Source organism: Chelonoidis abingdonii, chromosome 4, assembly GCF_003597395.2.
Source record: "Chelonoidis abingdonii isolate Lonesome George chromosome 4, CheloAbing_2.0, whole genome shotgun sequence".
NCBI lineage: Eukaryota > Metazoa > Chordata > Testudines > Testudinidae > Chelonoidis > Chelonoidis abingdonii.
The window spans coordinates 69450624-69475849 of record NC_133772.1 but is presented as its reverse complement, the minus strand read 5'-3'; the positions used below and the strand labels follow the sequence as shown (position 1 = coordinate 69475849).

At 39.8% G+C, this 25226-nt stretch overlaps 1 protein-coding gene across 2 annotated transcripts in view; it reads left to right on the top strand.

Annotated features, from left to right (window-relative positions):
* The window catches only part of FBXO3 (F-box protein 3), a 30132-nt gene extending 4906 nt beyond the window's left edge, over nt 1–25226 (top strand). The window contains exons 3-12 of one of the 2 annotated variants that reach the window (XR_012655767.1): nt 3492–3655; nt 6681–6795; nt 9496–9700; nt 12268–12313; nt 15237–15321; nt 18762–18884; nt 19415–19530; nt 20461–20651; nt 22051–22983; nt 24071–24211. Coding sequence is in view for 1 of the 2 variants with exons in the window: in XM_032770691.2 (XP_032626582.1) it covers nt 3492–3655; nt 6681–6795; nt 9496–9700; nt 12268–12313; nt 15237–15321; nt 18762–18884; nt 19415–19530; nt 20461–20651; nt 24071–24196 (1171 nt within the window). In the remaining variant the exon portion in view is untranslated. Of the gene's footprint in view, nt 1–3491; nt 3656–6680; nt 6796–9495; nt 9701–12267; nt 12314–15236; nt 15322–18761; nt 18885–19414; nt 19531–20460; nt 20652–22050; nt 22984–24070 lie in introns of both variants that reach the window. The other variant, XM_032770691.2, reaches the window with a different exon arrangement.

The following is a 25226-nucleotide window of genomic DNA, read 5'->3' as shown; positions in this document are numbered from 1 at the left end:
AGAATTGGTAAACGCAAAAGCATTTCCTAACTTTTACATGCTTTGTAGTATTTGGAAATGGCCTTCCCTCTAAAATATAACTAACCTGTTATTTCCGCATCCGAAAGCTGCATGAGAGACAAGAAACTGCCCATTTTGAATAGAACAGCCTAAAAGCAACTTAGTGGAAATATACAAAATGGAGAATTGTTTCCCTTCATGCATACCCAGTCTTGCCAGTCCTCCCCCCTCAGCTTCTACCAAGATGGCATCTGTAACACTACACCCCATATTCATCATGGGGGGACGATTATGATGATTATGACATAATGATGATGCAATTTGTACAAGATGAGTTGTGAGGTGTCATTGGAAAAGTTATGATTTGCTGAATACAATTATCCTATTTGTATGTGTATCATTTTTGTATATAAAGTTATGAATACTTACTATGTATCTGTATTTCAAATGTAGTTACACTAGGGTGACACCCACTAGGCGAGATGTTCCAGTCTAGATACCCTGAATGGGCCCTTCACAACCAGCTAATGTGCCATTAGGAAAAACAGTAGGTCTTAAGCAAAGCTTATCCCCGACCTGGTGAGCCTTCCTGAGAATGCTGCAGACAGTCTGTAATTAATGGCTGCTGTGACTCAGAAGGGCATGCAAAGGCATGTGACCAGACCACAAGACACTATTCTCCATTTTGGGTACCTGTATTTTACCACAAGCTGGGCTGGGAACTGATTTTGAAACATAGGATTCCCACCATATGGAAAAACTTGGAAAAGAAAGGACTTGAGAAGCCCAAGCTGCAAAACAAGTGCAGCTTGTGCCTTGAGAATCTGCAGGCCTGCTTGTATCATCAGGGTGAGAAATTGCTGATTCATATCCAGTCTTTCTAGTATCTTAGGCTTAGTTTGCGACTTTGTTTATTAGGTAATTCACTTTGATCTATTGGCTATTACACCTCTACCCTGATATAAAACTGTCCTCGGGAGCCAAAAAATCTTTCCACATTATAGGTGAAACCATGTTATATCGAACTTGCTTTGATCCACCGGAGTGTGCAGGCCCGCTCCCCCGGAGCACTTCTATAACACGAATTCGGATATAATGCAGTAAATCTGTTCACATTATATCAGGGTAGCGGTGTACTTATAGTCACTTAAAATATATCTTCTTATAGTTAATAAACTTGTTTTATATTTTAATCTAAACCAGTGTGCCTTTAAGTGCAGTGTTTGGTGAAAAATCTCAACTTGGTTAACACAAGCTTGTTGCATATTCCTCTCCACACTGGGGGAAGGGTGAACCCGGTAATAAATTCATGTTGGCCAGAGTTTTGACCAGGGAAGGGCGGTACAGCTCTGGAGTCCTAGGCTGGGAAGCTGGGGTTATTTTGGCGGTAGCCTCTCTATTGTTGGTTCACGCTGTGGCTGGTCAGCCTGCAGGTAACTGCTGCTGCTGGGTGTGTCCCTGCTTGTGTGAATGCTCGTGGGAGTGTAGGACTGAGAGCGGTCTACAGTTTGTCACAGCAGGACTGGGTGAGAAGGAGCCCAGGCTGGTGAGTCAGAGGGCTCAGTGGAACCCCAGTTCCAGGTGACATCCTAGGGGGATCCCGTCACAGCATCCTTTTGACTAAGAACTCTCTTAAGAAAGCTAATTACTTTTGCTCCTCAGTTGATCAGTCAACAGTTCCAGCCAGAGGCGAATTAAGATTTATTGGGGCCCTGGGCATAAAGAACATTTGAGCCCCCCAACACTCTAGGGGGCCAAAGAGGCTGGAACCAGAGAGGACCAGCGTGGCCATGGCCCTCCCCACTTTTAAATGTGGGAGGGCCATGCCTGCCTACTTTTTAACATGGGTGTAGTAGCCTCAGGCAGGCATGGCAGGGGCTGTGCTTCACAGCAAGGGAGCTGATAAGGTGATAGTCATTTCCCCAACTATAAAGCACAGCCTCTGCTAGTGGTGCCAACCTCTTCCTGGTTGGAGGCTAAGATTGGCCTTAGCTCTCACTCACCATGGGGCTCTGCTCCTCCTCTTCCCCCTCCGAGGCCCTGCCCCCGGCCAGGCCTGAAGCCAGAGCCTGGCAGTGGTAAGAACCACCTAGGGGAGCCCAGGCCACTGTGGGGAGCCCTGAACCCTCCACCTGCCCTGGGTGGTGCACCCTGGGGTGTGAGTACCTGGGCCAGGGGCTGCTCTTGCCAACCCGACCCTCCACTCAGGGCAGGCAGAGGGTCTGAGGCTCCCGACAGCAGCTCAGGCTTCCTGGATAGTTCTTATCACAGCCCAGCATTTGGCCTGATCAGGAGGCAGGGCCACAATTCCAGCACCTGTGTTGTCATGTGGACCCCCCCGACACACACTTTTACACAGGTTCCAGTGCTCCTACAGGGGCCCCCAAATTGCCCGGGGCCTCTGGGCAGGGGTGCCTTGGACTGTGTTAATCTGCCACTGGTTCCAGCCCTCTAGCAGCTCAGGAACACTCAGTCCTGGTAGAATTTTCAGTCTTTCAGCGTTAGTGGATGGGCCATATCATTGTATTTGAGCCTCCTAAATGGCAGTGCCTGGCATGCTAGTCTCGTCTTCAACTTCTGTCCTTGTATAAAAAGGCCTAAGGAGATAATTGTTTTGGGAGTTCATTTTCAGTGTTACTTACTTTGATGAGTAGTTGTTCTTTAAGTCTGATTTTTATGGGAACTATTTTGAAAACTTTAAATAAGGCCACATGCTTTCTCTAACTATGCTCCCACCACCTTTTCCTCACTCAGCTCTTTCAGAGACTTCTCTTTTATGATGTATACAGGAATGAACTGATAATAATTTAATAAACCTTCCAAGTTATTACCTTCTCTGTTTCTTAATGTGTCCTGTCTTCTCTGTATCTGTTTTTTAGATTGTGAACTCTCTGAATACTGAGTTTATTTGTGACTTAAATACCGAAATGTTCATTGCTGTTCTACAAATAAGTAAAAGCTGAATCCCCTGCTATTTGTCTCAATTTATAATGGGCTTTGTTTCTTTTTATTGCAGGAGGTGCTCTTTGGAAAATAAAATCTCATCTATGCATGAAATCTTTATTTTAATTGTCACCTCTATGTTTTGTGACCCGGTTTCTGGTCCCGTAGTCCTTATTTAGGCAAAATTGAGAGAGGACAGCAGGGTTGGACGTTTTTTAAAAAAAAACTTAAATGCCTTCTGCACATGCATGTTAAATTGATCTGATTTAGTTTTCTACAAGTTCCTGAATTTAATAATGGCCCATAGTCCTCTAAAGAAAAGATGACTGGCTGAAATGTAGTTACTTGCAAAGGAAATTAAAAATTTGAATAGTTCCATGAATTAGTTGAACATCTGTACCTTCACAGGGCTGAAGTGTATCTATGTACACTATTATAACATAATGTTGACTTAGCAGAACCCTAACTGCCTAAGCAATACCTTTTTTGTTTTTAAAGTGAATTTGTTAGACTAGAAACTTATCATATTTTTATTCTTGTCTATTCAGGGCAGAGAAGACTCGGAGAAAGCAGAGCTGGAAGGCTATCTTCATAAGTATTTACTCTGATTTAGGAAGGTATATTCAGTATTATGCTACACTTAAAAAAGCATGGGATGATATAGAGAGATACTTGGGACAGCGATGTCCCCGGATGATTGGTTCTTTAAAAGGTATTGTATAAACATTATTTTTGTTTTTAAAGCCAAGATATATTTGTATAGTTATAAAGTTTTACATCCACTGCATAATCTAGGTGCCCTTCATAAGCAAAAGTACCAACTTTTAACTGAACTCCAAAAAAGATTATCCCAAATCTTAGACATGGTCCTAGCCTTCCCTCTGTTCCTCACTGATTTCCCAAACTTCTTGGGCAAGTCTGAGAGAACATGTGGGCCCATTTCCTGTCCTGAAGGCTTTCAAATCCAGGGTCAAGTGAACCAAGATGTGAAGCAAGGTCCAAAGTTGAGCCCCTCCACAAGAGTGATTTGCTGCTAGCCTCTTCTCTATTAAATTGGCATAAGTGTTTTAAGAATTATCACCAGAAGGGGTGGAGGAGGAGAATAAGGGGGATGATTTTTCAAGTAGTCAGGCCCACTAAGTGTCATTGGTAAAACAAACATCGTAAATTCAGCTAGGAAACTGTTGGTAGACAGAACAGATTCTAGAGCAGTGACAAAACCTGGCTACTTCCTCTGTGCCTTCCTCAGCACCCAATTGGCACTTCTGTTCATACACTCCTGCAGACCCCTCACTGTGCTCTCTGTAGCACTGTTAACTTGGGGATGACTTGTAATCGGGTAGCCGAGATCAGGTTTTAAAAAGCCTGAGATGGGGTGAGGTATTATAATTTCCCTGACTGAATCCTTAGGGTAGGGATCAAAAGGGCCTAATTTAAGGTTGCCTGGCTACTGTGTGGGAAGTGTTACTCTGCATTTCCTGTTTTTCTAGTATTTGTATCTTGATTTTTCTATGTAAATATTCTTAACTCTACGTCTTTGTTTTGGAATGTTTGAATTCTAGGAATCTAGGCTGAGATCTTCAAAGGCGCCTAAGGGAACTTGGCTGCCTAACTCTCTTAGGCTCCTTTGACAATCACAACAAACTCATGTTCTAGAACAGGGGTCCCCAATGCAGTGCCTACGGGCGCCATGGCACCTGCTGGACTGTTTAAGTGCGCCCACTTATGGGCTGGCGGATGAGCATCTGCCAAAATGCCGCCGACAAGCTGCATCATGCAGAGGCGTCGCCGCCAAAATGCTGCTGATTTTTGGCGGCGGCACCGCCTCTGGATGACACTGTTTGTTGGCGGTATTTTTCCGACGACACCTATTGACGTTGCCGCTTGTTGGCGGCATTTTGGCGGATGCTCGTCTGCCGCCACGGTCCTCTGGGGCTTGTCGTCTGGCACCCACCAGATGAAAAAGGTTGGGGACTACTGTTCTAGAAGGACATGAAGAGCTCGGTAGTGTAGAGGAAAGGACGGTCAGATGGCTAGGCTGCTAGTCTGAGACAACCTGGGCTCAATTCTCTACTATACCACACGCTCCCTCTGTGACAAGTCACTTAATGTGTCTTTGTGACATTTCCCCATCTGTAAAATGGGGATAATAGCACTTCCTACCTCAGAGGTGTTGAGTATAAGTACATTAAAGATCAAGGAACTTGCATACTGCAGTAATAGGAGCCACATTAGTACCTAAAATAGGGTTGAGGTCTTGCAACCTTAACCCCATGTTAACTACTTTTTGTTGTTTGTGGATTTTCTTGTATCTGGCTAGTCTTTCACAACTAGGTGTCTGGTTCAAACCCCTCCCTGGTCGCTACATTCACCAGTAGTAAATACGGTCTTGTGGCTATTGGCCTATATTAAACGTGGTGTGTGTTTGTCTAAGCCCAATTTCCAGAGGATGAATGTCCAGGTTGCACAAAGCACTATATTCATTGGTAGCCTCAGCAAAGAGGCCAAAGATTGAATTATTGTGAAAATTTAACTGCATTCTTATTGCATAAGAGATGCCATGCAATGAGGAAACTTACATTGCTTTTGCTGTACTGCACCTAGCCTGTAATTAAATAGGGATATCATTTTGATGGCTGTCAGGGTGTCATAATAGTGTGATTGTACTATTTAATATTGTCATTTCAAGACTTGGATAATAGAGTTGAGAGTTCACTTATAAAACTTAGGCATGATACCAAGTGTGTGGGGTTACAAGTGCTTTGGAGAGCAGGATTAGATTCAAAACAACCTTGACAAATTAAAGAATTGATCTGAAATCAACAAGATGAAATTCTGTAAAGACAAGTGAAAAGCAGTACACTTAAGAAGAGAAATGCACAATTGCAAAATGAGAAGTAAATGGTTGGGTGATAGTACTGCTGAAAAGGATCTGGGGGGTCCTAATGGGTCACAACTGAATGAATCAACAATGTGATGCAGTTGTGAAAAGGCAAATATTCTGGGGTGTGAGATGTCATATGTAAGGCACAGGAGGTAACTGTCTTGTTCTGCTCAGCACTGGTGAGTCCCTAGCTAGAGTACTATGTCCACTCCTGTATGCCACACGTCAGGAGAGATGTGGACATGTTGGAGAGAATCCAGAGGAGAGCAGTAAAACTGATAAAGGGTTTAGAGAACCTGATCTTTAAGGAAAGGTTAAAAACTGAGCATGGTTAGTCTAAGAAAAGAAGACTGAGGGAGGACCTGATTAACAGTCTTCAAATATATTAAGGACTGTTATCAAGAGGATCGTGATCAGTAGTTCTTCTTGTCCATTGAAGGTAGAAGTAGTAGTAATGGGCTCAATCTGCAGTGAGAGAAATTTAGATTAGATATTACGAAAAACTTTCTAGTTGTTCATTTGCTGATGCCACTATAGCATAGCTGAAAAACTTGAACATTTAGTTAGGCCAAATTCTGCTCTGATTTACAGCAATGCAGCTCCAGTGAAATGATTTAGGTTGCATTGAAGCCAAAGGGGTTGCAACTGTGTAAATAAAAGCAACATTTCTCTCTCGTTGTCTTAAGAGAGCCACCAATTTTTATCAGGCATTATCCAATTGGATTTTAAGAGGGGTTTATACAAAATAAAGTACTTTAAGCAGGACCCAATTTATTGAGAGAATCTCTGAAGCAACAGTTTTCTCTTGTCTGAAGATGCCACCTAAAAAAATCTGTTTTTAATGTGTTTGCAGATAGTGTGCAGGAAGACGACCTAGATGCTGTGGAAGCACAAATAGGTTGCAAACTCCCTGATGATTATCGGTGTTCATTTCGTATTCATAATGGACAGAAACTAGTTGTTCCTGGGTAAGGAGTTAAACCTACTATCAGTTCTGTTATTTAATTATTTCTTTTTCTTCATGGTGGCCAGTTCAGTTAAACTGAGACATGGAGTGAGGATTGCAATGCCTGCTGAGCAGGCTATGCAAAATATTATATATGGAATTGAAGTTAGCTATTGTGTTCTTTGGGTGAAATCTTCACAAGAACTTATGTCCCACTGTCAGCTGTGCCTTAGCAGTGGGACCTAGGCATCTAAGTTCCTTTGCAATGGAGCTAGGATCCTAAATGCCCAAGTCACTTTTGAAAATGGGACTTCAATTCTTTTGGAAAGTTTTACCCTTCATAATTAACAAAATTTTAGCCGTGGATATTTATGGCCCTCAATTACGCCAATATTTACAGAGTTACTCTGGATTCTCTGTGTTGTAATTGAGAGCAGAATTAGCCTATTTTGTACAAGAATTTGCAGAATAAATGGTATAAAATGGTTAGGGAACTAATTTCCAGACCTGGCAATACAAGAATAGTCTTAAGTGTGGAGGTGGAACTACCAGCAAAGTAGGAGAATAGAATAGAAATTTTGCATCCTACAAAATATAATTTTTAAATTTTTTTTTCCGTATTACTGAAAAGATGAAGTCTCCCTGAAATGTAAAACTGACAATTCTTGATATCTTAAACAAGTGACTAAACATAATTGCATATTGTGCACCTTCAAGCCTCTCATGTTTAGCACACTGGGCTGTATTTGAGGGAAAGTGACATCAGTGGTAGAAATACTGCCAAGAATGGTATGTTGATGAGAAAAGATGGGGATCTGTGGGGTGTGTGTGTGTTTTGAGTTGGCTTTTGCATGTTTGTAGCACCTCTAACTTCTCAATGGGTGGCAGCTTGAGCCTTTTTTGGTATCTTTTCCCCCCAACCCCAGCCCCAGGTGTGTAAAAAGTAACCAGTTCTGCATATTCATGAGGATGACTTGAACTATTTACAAGTAGGTATTCTAGAAGAGATTTTCAAAAGGGAATTAGGCAATGAGAGTGACATGCCTTGTTCCCCTTTGAAAATCTTCCCTCTGTGGGCAAATCAGTGATTTAACAAAAGCCAAGTATCAAGCATTGATGTAATGGAACTGGTTAGGAAATAGTAAAAACTTCTGGAAATGCTGTCCTAGTATGACCCTCAAGAGCTATTAAATCCTGGCTTAATATTACTAATGTATCCAAACTGCACATTTTATGAGAAAATAGTGAAAGACATAAAACAGCTTCTTGAAGGATCTGGTCAGTGTTGCTCTTGACACTTCAGAAATTTCCAAAGCTGTTTACCTGCAACATAAGAGTGTAGTCATGCTTAAGCAATGCTTTGGAGTAACTAGGGCTGCATGCTAAGACAGTTCACGTTTTTATCCTATTAACCTTTCCCTACTTTTTTTTTTTAATTTATTTTAAAGCAAGCTAAAAGTGTGAAATCTCTCTTGACTTCTTTGTTTCGTTCTTAGCTGGAATACAGATACCTTGAACTAGGCACTGTGTGATTCTCTCTCCTTTCCACTCCACCAGTTGCCAGTTATGTTGCATTAGAATTAAAGCTCTTTCCAATGTCTTCCAACAAACACGTCTCTCACCAGCCCATCTGTATTGGAAATATTTGTATGTATAGAGAGCAACTGGAGAATGTCCATCAAATTGTGCCAGAAAAGAATGAGAATGCTGTAATCTACAAAATGTTGTGGTGTTTAACACTACATGTCAAAGTTTTCATGATTATTTTAGGTGTCTGCTTTTTTTGATTTAGTGTGCATTTATAACCTGTGGCAGATTGGCCAGCTAAATGTGAACTATTTTTCAGATTCTACTGATGAAAAAGAGAAGCGTGCTTCACGGGGGTTTTCTTTTCCTTCCAAATGTAACTGAATAATTTTCAAGTCAATGTAAACCCTAAGTGCAGATCCATAAATATATATCTGTTAAAATAATTGCTGACTTGTTTCTATAACTATTCTTAAGGGATGAGCAAAGTTGTTGAATTTTATTAACTTCTTACATCTGGCTTCAGTCTCAACTCATTTTGTGAATGAATCTAGGTAACAATTACAGAGTAGCAGTCGTGTTAGTCTGTATCTGCAAAAAGAACAGGAGTACTTGTGGCACCTTAGTTAGTCTCTAAGGTGCCACAAATACTCCTGTTCTTTTCTTTTAGGTAACAATGTGTCTTTTCAAATATGTTACTAAAGTTGATAATTTCTTGGCCTGTAGAAACTAAGTATTCATGAATATTCCTTTTAGTACTGAAAGGAGTTGATGCAAAAGTTGAAGTGCAGAGTATAGTCCCAGTTTCTGCCTTGTGAAGCTGCCCTATTACACTATTTCAATGTAGAACAGATGTCCTAGGCTGCTTTAACTTGAGGCAACTGGCAGCCACCGGAGTGTTCCAGAACTCCCTTTCTTCCTGTGCTAAGCATGGAAAATGAGCAAGACAATATTTGTTAAAATCGCTTCATTTTTTTCTTAAAACAAAAATGAAATCTGTAAGGCTGGTGTTACGAATTGAGGACCTGATTCTGTAGAAACCATTACAATTCACATTTCTCTGGGTATAAGTATTATGCCTAGATGGCAGAATTAGACCTTAGAATGAGTTGTTGTTCATTGAGTAAAGAGTAAAAGCTATCTTTGCATTGTTAATCAAGTGTTCATTATTTCTGTTTTTGTTGTTCCTTCTAAGGTTGATGGGAAGTATGGCACTATCCAATCACTATCGTTCAGAGGATTTATTGGATATTGACACAGCAGCTGGGGGATTTCAGCAGCGTCTTGGTTTGAAACAATGTCTTCCTCTAACCTTTTGCATTCACACTGGGCTGAGTCAATACATGGCACTGGAGAGTGTGGAGGGTCGTAATAAATATGAGATCTTCTACCAATGTCCAGTAAGGAAGAAATGTTTGTTTATAAACCTATCTTTTTGATAGAACTGGCATTTGTCCTTTGCATGTTATAAAACGTGACATATACAGTATGCGCAGTTTAATGAGTGGATGCTCTGTATACTGTGAGAACATTTAACTGGTAAATAAAAATGTCTTTTGAGTTGCCCTCAGGTGTACACCAAAATTACCCAAGAAGACTGTTTAACACAACAGTGATGTGACTGTAGTGTGTAATGCAGTTACTCCTGGGAATTCTGTGCCACTGCGCAATGCAGAATTTTGCAGAAATTAACATTGTGCATGCAGAATTTTCTTTCCCCCGAAGAAATGGGCTGCAGTGCTGCTAACTGCTACTAGGGGTCACTGGACTTGGCAGAGCTCAGCTTGCACATAGAAGACTCTGCTGGGGGGAGAGCTAGAGGGTTCCTGGCAGCTGCAGTTCCCAGCATGCCCTGAGGAAAGGAGAGGGCGGCACGCAGGAAACTCTGTGCAAGCCTGGGACAGCATCAGTCTGTTTCTCCCTCTGGATCCCTTGGTTCTGGGGTGGAGGGGGATCCTGCAGCTGGGGATGGGGTATGGGTATCTGGGCTGGGGGAAGGCCCCGCGATTGGGCTCTGAGGAGGAGGATGTTTGGGTGTACTGGCTGGGGGACCTGCAGGTGGGCTTTGTGGGTAAGGAGTTGTGAGTGTCTGCCCTCCTGACTGGGCTCAGGGAAGGGGAAAGGGGCAGAGAAACAGGAACTGGGTTGTCATAGGTTTTTTTTTTAAACTCCTGGGCGAATTTTTGTGAGTCTCTCTCTTGTTATAGACATACTTGCTGACAGGTATTTTGAAATAAATTACCAAAATAATGGAAACTGGCATGATTATTTAGTGTTGTTTTGACACACACAGTCTGTGGAATTTTGCTGAATTTTAAAATGTGCGCAGCTTTTTAATTTTTTTGGTGCAGAATGCCCCCAGTAGTAATGATTGTAGCCAATGTTTATGTAGATTTTAAGACATAATGGGTCAAACTCATCACTGCTCTAATCTATTTAATTTGGTAGAATTATGGCAGGCATGAATTTGTCCCAGTCTGTTTTGGCAAGTCACACTTTTTCATTGTTTAAACTTTGTTTTGCATGGTGGGGGATTTTGACAGTGAGTTATAGACTTGTTTTCTAGAAACAGCAAAACAAAGAAAATTTTGGATATGATCTTTTTGGGAAATATACAATGCTTACTCTACAGTGAAAGAACAGAGAAGATCATTGTTACTTAAAAAACAGACAACTTAATCTTGTTGAAAGCTTTATAAAATTTCTTCTGATACTACAATGATGGCAATACCCTAATATCGGAGTCTGGGTGTTCTCGCTTGCACTGGTATAATTCCACTGATTTCCTATAAGGTGCCACGGGACTCTTTGTCTCTTAATAAGTGGATCTGCTATCTGTGTTCTATTTTATTGATAGAAAAAAATATTCCCATCTCTGGTTAGCATTGCTGAACCTGCAGCTTGTCCACTGTCACCAACAGAATTATTTACTAAACTCCAGTTGTCAATTTTGTACTATCTGTGGAAAACGCACAGAGTGAACTCAGCTTGACTTCTCTATTCCAGGTTGAGTTTGCAGCATTAGCAATTTATAAGCTAACTTTTAAAATATTTCTGTTAGAACTTTCTAACTGGTCAGGTTGTACATTACTTACTGAACTGTGCATTTTAAAAACGTACACCAAGGTTAAATCTGAAACCCTCAAAAGCAAGGTCACTCACATTCAAGAATAAATTATTCTTAATTATTCTCGTACTAAAATTATTGCAGTACATATTACTTGGCATCACAGTAAAACTGCAATGACAAGCAACAACAACAGATACCTTTGCTACGGCCTGAGTCTTAATTTTGAATTGGAATTAAGCTAAAACCCCTTGAAAAGCAGTTGCTGAAACTGATGACCTAATTCTAGCTGTCCATGGGATTCAGCGCAAATTCATAAAGAAAGATGCCGGGAGCTTGAAACTATCAAGTAACAGACTTTATTATAGAACTTTAACCTGTTGGGATCTGCTAGTTATTTTCCTCATGTGTAGCAATGGGAGTTCTAGTCACCTGACATTGATGGGGACATTGAAAAAAATCTTGTACACCTTTTTTATGTTATGCTAAATGTCTATTTTGCCTGGAGTATGTTATGAGAAATTGAAGGCATTTAAATGTTAATATTTGTGTTCCTCTTGAGACAATACAGGCTCTTTGGTAGGAAGGAATATAAAGATAGGAGCTCTAAAAATTAGGTGGAGTTAGTTTTCAGGTTATTCTAAGCCTGATTTTCAAATGTGATCACCTTAGTGGAATGTCCCAGCTGTGTGTTTGAACTTGGCACTTAGACACATGGGACAGACATTTGTGTCTTAAATACTGATTTGAACATCTGATTGTGGGATTTGGATGCTCTATTGAAGAAGTTAGGTTTGGGCCTAGATAATACTAGGAAAATAGTCGGGTATTTAGGATGTCAAGAAAAAAAAAATCAGTCTGCTTTTCAATATACACACTTAATTTTTGTTCCATTTTTAGGATCAGATGGCCCGTAATCCATCTGCTATTGATATGTTCATTACAGGTAAGAGCATGTTGAAGTAGGGGGGACATATTCATGCAAAAAATACCTTGTTTAGAGATGCCAGCATATCTAACCACTTCATTCTGTCTTAAGCTGCATATGTTAATAAAAAATATACCTATGCTGAGAGCTCTTTAGTACATTTGCACAACATTTTGACCTGTACAAAGTAAGCACTAAACTTGTATTCTTACTGCTGAGAAACTTATAACTGGTATTGGAACTTGAACAATTAATTGAAATCAGTTCCAAAACCATTTTCTTTCCCTACTGATGCTTGTTACGTCACATCTCTGTTTTTGAGTTATTCAACACACTGGTCAGTATGACACAACCTGTAGCAACCTTTAGGGGAACGATCAGAGGAGCTGTCGGAGACCATGAACTGTAGCCTGGGAGAGGGGATTTTTAGTAGCCTTTGCAGTCATGTTACAGGTTCAATATATATTGTACCTCTCAGTGAAAATTTTCCTTTTCGGGTATAGTTACATTTAGAAGAAATGTTCCTGGATTTTTTCAGGTTCTCTAACTGCATTGTTCAAAGCATAAGGAGGGGAGAGGAAGATTTTGGAGTCATTACTTGATGACTATAGAATCCTTACGATGTTCTGTTGACATGGGCTGGGACTGTAGTAGAAAGTTTCTCGACTCCTCCCCCTTTTCTCCTGAAGGCTATTGGTGGGGCCCTACCAAATTCCTGGCCATGAAAAACATGTCACGGACTGTGAAATCTGAACTCTCCTGTGAAATCTGCTTTTTTTGTGTACTTTTACCCTGTACTATATAGATTTCATAGGGGAGACCAGCGTTTCTAAACTGGAGGTTCTGACCCAAAAGAAGGTCGGGGGGGGAGGTCACAAGGTTATTATAGGAGGGTTGTGGTGTTGCCACCCTTACTTCTGTACTGCTGCTGGCAGCAGCGCTGCCTTCACAGCTGGGCCCACATGAATCATGAAATTTTACTATTTTTAAAAAAATCCTATGATCATGAAATTTACCAAAATGGACCAAAACTTGGTAGGGCCCTAGCTATTGGCTACGAAAGCCTTCAACTAACTGAACTGCTTTCCTGTTGAGTGAAAACAGTACCTTAATTTAGACTTCCATTAATATGCATAATCTATGCTCACTTGCATCACAGGTTGTTTCTAGTGTAACACCAATGATGAGTAATAGCCCCACTGAGCCCTGCCATAATGCTTTCATTTATGGGTAAAAGGAAAGGCAAGAGAAACTCTTATTAAGACTTCCTAGTCTTCTAGTCCTGCAATTTTGGACTTGTAGTGGCTGTGTATTGGAAAACGTGTCACTTATTTCACCCCAGAGGTAGCTGTATTGCAGTGCTGGGTGATGAAATCACTATCTGTCGTCTTCCTCGCAAGAGTGTTGAGGTTTACTGTCTCGTTCTTTGAAATCTTCAGATGAAAAGTGTTGTAGAAGTTCAAAGTTCTATTCTAATTATTTGCAGTTTGAGGAAAATGAGCTATTTTAGAGATAGTGACCACAGTGATCTAGTGTTAATTATCACTTTGGGTTGGCCTTGTCCTTATGGAAACAATGACTTCCAGTTGTTCACCAGTATGATGGCACAGCACATTCCATGTAGATGAGAAGATTAATCTGCTAAGTATTTCCTACTTTCATATAAAAACCAAGTGTTCAAACTGCAGAGTGAATCATACAGCTAGTGTGCACCCCAAACTCTAGCATTTCAAGACCAAAACAAAATGTTGAAGATGATTGGGTGGGTGATAGTAGAAGGAAAATGGAGAAGAGAAATTACTGGAGACTTCTAAGCAACAGAGGAGCCCCAAAGATGGCAGGACGGTACAAATAATTAATTGGCTTTTTAGGAAAAAATTAGGAACAAGAGATGAGAAAATTGTGTTAATTACTGTTTTGTGACACAGCAACCCTGTGTAGCTTGGGAGAAATAGAATATTATGAAATCATTAACTCAAAAATAAACATTTCACATCAATAATATAAACCAAAATTTAAAGAACTATTGATCTTCCATTACTAAAACCCATAATACGTTGCTTGAATTAATTGACTTACCTATAGGGTATTTCACACATAGAGGATAATGTCTTGTCTTTGAGGACTTTGACAGAGTCCGTTTAATGAACAAGGTTGAATCTGTCCCATTACTGAATTTTTATGATCCTGATAAATCCCACTGTTCTCAAAATGATGACTGCAGGTTTTTGGAAAGCTGTTTCTATATTGGGTGACCTATTAAACCCAGAGCTCTGAGCCTTATGGTGGTAACAGGTGTGCATGTTGCACATTCTTCCACCCTACTTTCCAGCTTTGTTCGTGTGAGTACAGAAACTTGCAAAATTTGCTAGATTTCTTAGAAACTTTAATACCTTACCTGTTTATACATGCAGATACCTATGAACCAAAACCAAGCTTGTAGGTCCAGTAATGGACCTACCAGCTTTAGCAAATAGAATATTGGATTAACTTTGGAGTGCAGTACATAGGAAATGGGTATAGTAATTACATTACTTGTAAAGCCATCATCTCCTTAAATCATGCAGTACCATCAAAGGTCTAAAAGGCAGTTGTTGAAGTATAAAACCATCCAGAATTGTGCAGGGTACTTCACAATATAAATAGAAAGTCATGGTTCCTGGCCTGAAGAGTATGCAGTCTCATTTTAGCTGTGACACAGAGAGTGGAGGATAACAAGCAAACCATTTAAGCCACAATTCAGTTCCCAGCAAAAGCAGAGTTCAATGTCTTGAATAGAGCAGGATGAGGAATGTTACTCCGTTACAGAGGTCTAGAAATTGTTTATACTACTACTAGCTTTTATATTGCCTATGTTTAAAAAAAAAAAAAAGTTAATATTGTAACTTGTTTAATTATAAGTGTACCTGCTCTTGTAAAACTTTCCCTCTTTGGCGTCTAGGTACTTCTTATTTGGAGTGGTTCACATCTTATGTAAACAATGTCGTAACAGGGGGCTATCCCATCATCAGGGACCAGATTTTCAGGTATTGTGACTTTGATCTGTAGTACAGCAGAATTATAAGGCAGAGAAAATCAATCTATTTTAAATGCTGATTTTTTTTCTCAAAAAGCTGGGTGTGCATGTGTGTGACATGAAGGTAAATGGGCGGGGATGGAGAGAAGAGGTATGCAGTATATACAACAGATATAGCTGCAGAAATTAAAAGGCTTAAACTAGTCCTGTTTTGTTACCAGGAATATTAGAACTCGTAGCATCACACTGAAGGGATTGTAATTAATACCAGCTCTAACTCATCTGCCTGCCAAGAACTTGAGGTGCAAAATACGTGGGCTAGTGAGCAAGATGCAGCTGCAGATCATGTAGGAATTTGTTGAAGAGCAGTTCTGCATAGCTCAAAAACGTGTCTCTCACCAATAGAAGTTGATCCAATAAGATATTACCTCACCCACCTTATCTCTCTAATATCCTGAGGCCAAAACAGCTGCAACAAAACTGGTAAACAAATGACATTTGCTATTTTAAATAAGGGATTCTTTCAGTGATATGATCTATCTGAATGTTGTATTGAATAAATGTATTATGATACTCTAAAAAAAACAAGATTTGGAGATGGATTTACCTTGAAGCTCTAAAAGCACTGCTCTAGATGTTTTTGTTTTTATCCTGGTTGTTTTATAACAGTAGTTCTCAACCAGGGGTACGCATAAGGGGGTACATCAGCTCATCTAGATATTTGCCTAGTTTCACAACAGGCTACATCAAAAACACTAGCAGTCAGTACAAGCTAAAATTTCATACAGATAATGACTTGTTTATACTGCTCTGTATCAGAGGTCCCTGAAGTGTGGGGCATGCCCCCCTAGGGGGCAGTGGATAAAGGTCTGGGGGTCAAGGGTGCATGGTGGGACCCATGCCAGCCCCCACAGGGGTGAGGAGGGAGTGACACTCAGCCCCTCCCTGCCCCCCACTGTGCTCCAGTCCTGCCCCCAGCAGCATCTCCAGCTCCTGGCGCCGGCCCCAGCCTCAGCACAGCTCCACTCTGGGCCCCATGCCAGCCCCATTCCCAGCCCGGAGCAGAGACTGGGGGCAAGGCCAGGAGCAGAGCTGCATCTGGTTGCAGGCCTGGCTGTCTGACCCCACCTCTGCTCCTGCCCCTCCCTTGGCCCCTGACCACAGCCCCGCCCCCAGCTGTGTCCTCAGCCTTGGCCCCCTTACCTCTGTCCATGGTCCCCTCTCGCCATGGAGTCACAGTCCCCCTCTGGGAGAGGTGGGGAGCAGGGGTAAAAGGGGACATGACCCCCAAAAGTTTGGGGACTGCTGCTCTATATTATATACTGTACACTGAAATGTAAGTACAATATTCATATTCCAATTGATTTATTGTATTACTTTAACTTTTACCATATAATTTAGTTAAAAAAAAAAAAAAAAAAAAGAATGCGGTAATAGTGGGCTGTGATGCTCTTTTGTATTTCTAAGGCCTGGTCTACACTATGGGGTTAGGCTGAAATTAGCCGCGTTAGGTCGATTTTTAAAATGAATGCGTCCACACGGCCAACCCAATTCCATCGACTTAAAGGGCTCTTAAAATCAACTTCTATACTCCTCCCGCAATGAGGGGATTAGCACTAAAATCGACTTTGCTCAGTTGAATTTGGGGTAGTGCAGATGCAAATCCACGGTACTGGCCTCTGAGAGCTATCCCAGAGTGCTCCAATGTGACTGCTCTGGACAGCCCTTAGAACTCTGATGCACTAGCCAGATACACAGGAAAAGCTCCGGGAACTTTTGAATTTAATTTCCTGTTTGGTCAGCATGGCGAACTCAGCAGCACAGGTGACCAGTCCCCCCAGAATCATAGAGCGTAGAAACATTCTACGCTCCCCCTATCATCTCCATCCGTGAGGTTATCGCAGACTAGAAAGCGGAAAAAAAAAAATGCACTCGTGCTGATGTTTTCTGAACTCATGCAGTCCTCCCGCACTGATAGGGCACAGCTTAATGCATGGCAGCATTCCGTGGCAGAGGCCAGGAAAGAATTAAGTTAGCTCGAAGAGCGGAGGCAGGTGCTGAGAAAAGTCAGCAAGAGCACAGACCCCCCGTTGTATCCACTGTATAACTGCCTACCTTTCTCCCCATGTTCCATAGTCTCCTCACCCAGATGCCCAAGAATGTGGGGGAGGCTCCGGGCACCCAGCCGCTCCACTTCACAAAGTGGCCCAAGCAACAGAAAGCTGTCATGCATGGTTTCAAAACAATAATTGCTTTATTTCGAAGGGGAGAGGGTGATCGGCTTACAGGGAATTAAAATCAACAAAGGGGATGGGTTTATATCAAGGAGAAACACATACAACTATCACACCATAGCCTGGCCAGTCATGAAGCTGGTTTTCAAAGCCTCTCTGATACGCAGCACGCCTTGCTGTGCTCTTCTAATTGGCCCGCTGTCTGGCTGCTCAAAATTGGACGCCAGGCGGTTTGCCTTAACCTCCCACCCTACCACAAACGTCTCCCCCTTATTCTCATAGATATTATGGAGCGCACAGCAAGCAGCAATAACAATGGGAATGTTGGTTGCGCTGAGGTCTGACCTAGTCAGCAAACAGCACCAGTGAGCATTTAAAGTGCATGATGGTGAGCTGAGTGGGCTCCATGCTTGCTGTGGTATGGCATCTGCATGGGTAACACAGGAAAAAAGGCGCGAAACGATTGACAGCCGTTGCTTTCACTGAAGAGGGGCAACTGATGACATGTACCGAAAACTACCTGCAATCATGTTTTTGCGCTATCAGGCATTGGGAGCTTAACCCAGAATTCCAGTGGGTGGTGGAGACTGCGAGAACTGTGGGATAGCTACCCACTCTGTAAGTCGATGCTACCATAGTAGTGAGGACACACTCCGCCGACTTAATGCGCTTAGTGGGGACATAGACAATTTACTGTATAAAATCAATATCTAAAAATCAACTTTTATAAAATGGATTTAATTTTATAGTGTGGACATACCCAAGTTTCACCTCACTGAGGGTATGTAAGACAAATCAGACTCCTGAAAGGGGTACAGTAGTCTGGAATGGTTGAGAGCCACTGGTGTATAATAGCCCCTTCTAAGATTAATAGGATGCTGTAAGATGTTGTATCTCCAAAATAGATTTGTACACAACCTAATATGAAGAATTGCATGAACACATTTCTAAAGTCTACTCTCATAGTTCAAGGCAAGTATTGCACTGTTGTACTAGTGTGTTCACAAAGACTAAAGAATGACTAATTTAATTTAGAGCTAATAGTCACACAGAATAACTATGTAATTTTGGGTTTAATAATCCAAAATACTATTAGTGTAGCATGTGGAAACTTATTCTTCAAAAATATCCTTTTAGCATTTGTATTGAACTCATGGAATTGGATTACATCATACAAAAGAAATTTCCAATTCTTTATTATGTTTCTGTTGCACAGGTATGTTCATGATAAGGAGTGTGTGGCCACAACAGGAGATATTACTGTTTCAGTCTCCACATCTTTTCTACCTGAACTCAGTTCTGTACATCCACCTCATTACTTCTTCACTTACAGAATCAGGTGAGAAAAGCAAATGAGCTATCTTTCCTGATAACAGGAGAGAGTCATGTATGGAGTTCAAGCCTCATATGACTGTTGCATGCATACACACACTTCTCAGAAGTATGGTGAAATATAGAGAAATTTATATACCGTATACATATGAGGCTTGGTGTACAGCATACAATATATTTATTTTAATATAGCTTTAAATAGGCTATTTGACTATTTTAAAACTTGGAAAGAGTCTTTCGTTGTACCTTTGTTGGGGCGGTTTCCTTTCACTAACAATATATAGCACATATCACTTTGCAAACAAAACATTTGTCGAAATATTTGTCATGAGTTAAGGAGAGGTAGGTAAGAGAAATAATAAAGCTGGGATTAGTGCTTTGATGTTCCTACTTTGGTCTGTATACAGGTCACTAGAACATACCACTTTCTCTAAGCAGTAGGGAGTATAGGATAGTATTTTTAACATTTTATGGTTGGTTTTTAGACATGTAAGTCAGTCATTTCTAAGCAAAAAATATATTTGATTTGGGTCATAGAATTGAGATGTCCAAAGATGCTCTTCCTGAAAAGGCTTGTCAGTTGGACAGTCGGTACTGGAGAATAACCAATGCCAAGGGTGATGTAGAAGAAGTTCAGGGTCCTGGAGTTGTTGGTATGTAAACTGAGAGTTTGCGTTTCGTTTTACCATTTAGAGCATTCCAGTGATTAATGTGAAAATTCTGTAACTTCTGATGGAGCCATTATCAGTAATGATGCAAGATGGTGGCTATTCTCTTCTCTTTTAGCAAACATGCATTCTGTTCCACTTTCTCATATTGCATTGTGTGTAAGTGAAAGTGTTAAACATTAACTTCAATTTTAAAGGATCTTAAGGAATATAATTTTTGGTTAACTATTTTAAATTGTTGGGCAAATCTGTCTATTAATATACAGTAGTTTAATATTAGTATAAGTAGTCAAGCCATTTAAAGATTCTTGAATTACTCAGATTGTAAGCTGTTTGGGGCAGGAATTGTCTTTTTGTACAGCACTTTGGGGTCCTGGTCCGTGAGTGGGGCTCCTAAGCACTTTGAGAATACAAATTAATATTAATAATCCTGAAGTCTCTAATGCCATCTGTTTTTACCTATGTATTAGGGTTAACAGCATAAGTGCATGTCAGAAGACTTAAGTATTTTTTTTGTATTTAGAAATAATTTGTAGCAATAGTTCTGATCTTAAAAAAACAAGAACAACCTCTTCTCCCTGCCCCCACCCTCTCCAGCATGTTGTTTGGGCATTCTTGTCCTTTGAGCTTGATATAGTGACTCCTGTTCAGCAAGTTAGGCACTTCTGATTTAGTGAACAATGTTCTCTAAAAAACTGCTATTCACTTGTGACTGAAAGTGATGCAAACATAACTAGTCACTAGAATGTTCTTTTTATTTGTATAGTACAGTTACAGAAACACAAACTTTTGTTGTTAGCTGTGTATTCCAGCAGAACTCTAACTTAACTATCTTGCAAGAGAAAGTATATGCTATTTATACCTACTTCTAATTCAAGACTCCCAATGGCTCTTCATTGTTTTTTGTGTCTGCAGGAGAATTTCCAATAATCAGCCCAGGTCGAGTTTACGAATATACCAGCTGTACTACCTTTTCCACTACTTCAGGATACATGGAAGGATACTATACCTTCCATTGTCTCTACTATAAGGACAAGTTCTTTAACGTCATAATTCCCAGATTTCATATGGTGTGCCCAACATTCAAGGTGTCTACAGCACGCATGGTAAGCTGAGATACATGTGGTATTGTCATTTGTGCTAGGCTTTTATCCCTAATCTTTTTGCAGAAAACATGAATGAAATTAGCTCTAACAGAATAGTATAATATACATTCTCTAGAAAAAGGTCTTACTAGAGTCCATAATCATGACACTTCTTTTTTTCCAGTTTTATAATTTTATTTTATTTCTTATTATTATAATGTAGATAATTCCCTACAAGGGGGAAGGACAAGAACAACAATTACAAAATATGGAGATAGATATTGAGACAGACCCCCACCCGCCCAAAAAAAAAAAATCTTGTCCCCTAATTTGAATTCCTCTGAGTTCTTTGGGGTGATTGTAAAGCCAAGAGAACATAACACAAGAGATTAATTTAATCTAACAATTATCACTTATGATTAAATGTTAATGTCACCTCATGCTTGGATTACTGTGTACACTTCATATGGGGCTTCACTTAGTTAATCCACAAATTTGAGTGGAGTAATGGTCTGTCTGTCAAGCAGCACACGCTTGTCAGGTTCAGCATATGTCACTGGAGTTATAATTTGCATTTTGAATCAAAGATGGCTTGAAGCTAAGATGCTGAATTTTTATCCATGAATCCCTAAGTGGGTTAGGACCATCCTGCTTGATGGGCCACCTTTTCCTCCCTCCCACTCTGTTACAGTTTCAGTGGGCGGAAACACTGCACTTCAATCATCTTAACAATGAGAGTAGACTAGTAATTCCTCCAGGTGGGGTCTGCTATTCTGAAATGGCTTCTACCTGCACATTCTAGCCCAGATGCTAGCTCATGTCTATGGACTTTTGGGGCATGCTTCCAGGCACATCTATTTATGCAGGATATTGCAGAGTTGAGCTTTGAGGAAGAAAAGAGTTTGATGTTCTGCAGCTGACTTAGTTTTATGGTTTTGTAACTTGTGATACTGGCACTTTTGTAACTGTGAAATTGGATGAATTACACCCTTATTTATAAATCTAAATTGTTACATATTTGAGCTCTTTCTGTCTTGGTGTGACCTGATTGTGGTTTGCTTCCTTCTATATCAGAAGAATGTCTCTGCTTTTCTCGATAGGAGAGAGGTTTCCATACATGTGCTAACCAGGCCTTTTAAGCTGATGGATTTTAAGGTCAAAACAGACCTTAATGTTCATCTAGTCTACCCTGCACAACATAAGCCATGGAATTTCACCCAATAACTCCTGCATCAGCTCCAAAAATTCAATAAATTGCTGTTCTGTTGAATGATTATCTAGCTTTAAGGTGTGGAAGCAGCTGGTGAATCTGGGCAGTTTTTTGTTAGCTTGTTTTGACGTAAACATAAATTGATAAAATCTGTAAACTGTCCTATGTCTAGGTAGTTTAATGGAATTTAGGGTGTTTAATGTTTTTCAGGCCCTGTAGTTAAACACTCAAAGGAAGCAGAAAGCCTTGCAAAATCCAGAGCAGCAAAACAAAACTGCATTGACAAATAAGCAAAAAGAGCCCAGAGTCAACTGATTCCATAAGAGGGAAATGAAGCTGCTAATCACACTGGCACCCATGTGCAGGGCAATGCTAAAGAGGAATATGGGCAATCAAGTGACGTGATTGATTAGGAGAAGATTACTTTTTTAAAAAGCTATTTTGGGAAAGTAGCACTGGTTTAGGCTGTTAACCGTGAATACAAAGTGCCAACAGAGGTCACAGTTATAACAGATAAATTGCTGCTTTTTCCCTTTTTTCTTTTGGTTACCTATTTAAACTAGGACCTCTTTTCTGTTCCACAAGTTGTAGAAATCACTTGCATTTGATTTGATGATTTTATGACTCTGCCTCTGATACAGATGCTTAGCAGAGGATTATTGTATATTAAAGTTGAGTGGTACACTGATATTTTAGAGTATTCACTCAAATTCATATCTAGTGGCTTAAATTCTGGTCTTTTACATACTTGTAAAACAGAACTAATTGAATTCAATTGTTAGTGATGGGCTGGGATTTTTGTTGTCCCACAGCTGGGAAGAATTTGCAGTATTAGTGCCAGTAAAACCCAGATTTAGTTTTTGTTGTTTTTTAATGCAAAGCTATTTATTTAAAAGAATTTCTCACAGGTGACAGGTTATACCAGGATTTTTTTAATAAGCCTTAATTTTTCAAGCATAAACCCTTAGTAACTATATTGGCCCTACACAGTATCCTGGGGCATGTCTACGCTACAGTTGGGATCGATGGTCTTAGATTGATCCACCAGCGGTCAGTTTAGCAGGTCCAGTAAAGACCTGCCAGACTGACGGCAAATCACTCTCCAGTCAACCCCTCCACTCTACCCCTGACCAGAAGAATAAGGTAAGTCGATGGGAGATTTTTTTCCTGTCGACCCCCCATGGTATAGACCCTGCAGTAACTCAACCTCAGGTACGTAGCTGGAATTACATAGCGTAGGTTGACTTACCTCGGTTGTATAGACATAGCCCTGATTAGCAAACAAAGCAGGTATAGCTACCAGTTCTAGATGAAGGCCTTTATTTTGGGGGGATGGGGGGTTTGTTGGATTTTTTTTAAGCACTTGGTCTGTTACAAGCCTTTTCAGATGTTAATCAGGGTGAAGGAAGGAGCATGTAATATTTTCCAATACATATACCCCTTTTTTTTTTAAAGAAGTTACATGTTCTGAAATATGCCCTTTTAGTATTTTGTAACTTGTTTTTCTAGAACATGAACAGACTAAAGGCTGGCTGAAATTTACTTTATTAATTATTAACTTATTAATTACTTTTTGGGTTAGCTCTTGGTGGTTCTACAGGATTAGTTAACCCAGCTCAGTTAGTTCTTCGTTCACTATTTTCATGTTTTTTGTGTGATCTGTTTGGTAAACATGACTAACCATGACTGTAGTGGTGGTTTTTTTTTTTTTTTTTTACATCAGCACAAATACAGAGACCCTGGTTAAACATCCAAAGTACATAATTGTGTCAGTGTCCAAGTGTAATGTCAGCACTTTCAGTAAATTTTCATACAGCCTGTCTAGTGCCAAAAAACCCGCTCCCAGAATTCTTCAGCAAATTCAGACTTACTAACCTTTACCAAACTCATGTCAGCCACAGTAATTTATAATCATTCAACACCATTCCAACAGTTAGTGAGTCAGATTCTGATCTCACTGGTCTATTTTATTTTTATTTTATTTTTATTTTTATGAATAAAAGTTTAAACAGATTAGAAATTAAATTTTCTAAAATTGATATATGAAAACAAATCTGATTTAGCAGTATTTCATATTTACAGTAACTAGTCTTTATCTGAGACTGACTTTAAATGTGATATAAATGACATCTTGATTTTAATTTTTTTGTTACGTTGTTAGCACTTGATCAAAGTGAGATTTAGGAGACAATTAAGTACTTAATTAAACATGGGGGTGTCTTATTTATAGGAAACTAATCATAATGAATATGCTATGGATGAAGATGAAGACTCAACAGATACTGATGAATATGAAGACAGACATAGAGTCTTGGATATTCCTGCCCCTTCTGGACGCTGTCCACGTCATACCTGATCAAACTTTTTTTTTTAAATAATAAAAACTGTTGGGCAGAAAAGAAGTTTAACTTCCTGGGGCTACTACATAAGACAGTTTCTGAATATTGTAAATGAATTGTTTGTTTTCCACAGCAGGACAACTACCATGAATATTGGTGCCAGTTCTAACTTTCATCTGATTGGACTATAGGGATTTTTTTTGAAGGGTGGGGGAAGGATTTTGTGTGTGGTTTTTTTCCAAAGTGCAAAACAGCTTGACAGTCTAAGGTAATCAATCTTACATTTTTAAACTATTTCTTATTTATGATCATATTACAAACATGATATGGGGATTTGTTTTTATATAAGCATTTAAAACTTAGCAACAGACAGAAAAGTTTGCAAAAGGTGTAAATGGCTTTTCACACTGACTTCCAATTGTTAATTTCTGCTATGAATGAATGAAATTTGCAGTTAGGCCTATGTAACCCCATTGGGTTGGATCAGGTGCTCCTGCACATTTTATATTAATATACAGATAGCATAAAATTCTGGTGACTGAGTGCATAAGTTTGAAATGAAACAAACTTTATTTTTCAGACAATCTGTTTTCAACTTAGTTTATAAATAAATATCTGAGGATGATCAGATACATGCCTTTTGGGATGTAGTATAATTCATAATCTGCTGTTTACTAACAAGCAATTTCTCAGTTACTACATAGTATAAATTTGTAAATACTGTTTCTGATTTTTTCCTTTATATGCTGTTTGCTATCTGACTTTGTGGTAAGTGACACAAATTTTATGTGTAAGACTAAGTATTAGCATATGTTTTCCTGAATCCTATATGGATTTTTGTAATTACGCTTGATTCACAGTTGGGGCTTAGCAGTACACAGATGTCTAAAAGCCTTATATTTAAAGAAACATTCATTTGTTCTATCATTTTATTTTATTTCCACTGCTATTAAAATAAGTATATTGCCTCCATTGTTCTAAATGTTACTTGGAACTATTCCTCTTGCTAAGAATAGAGCAAGGAATTAAAACTTGCAACTGATGCCA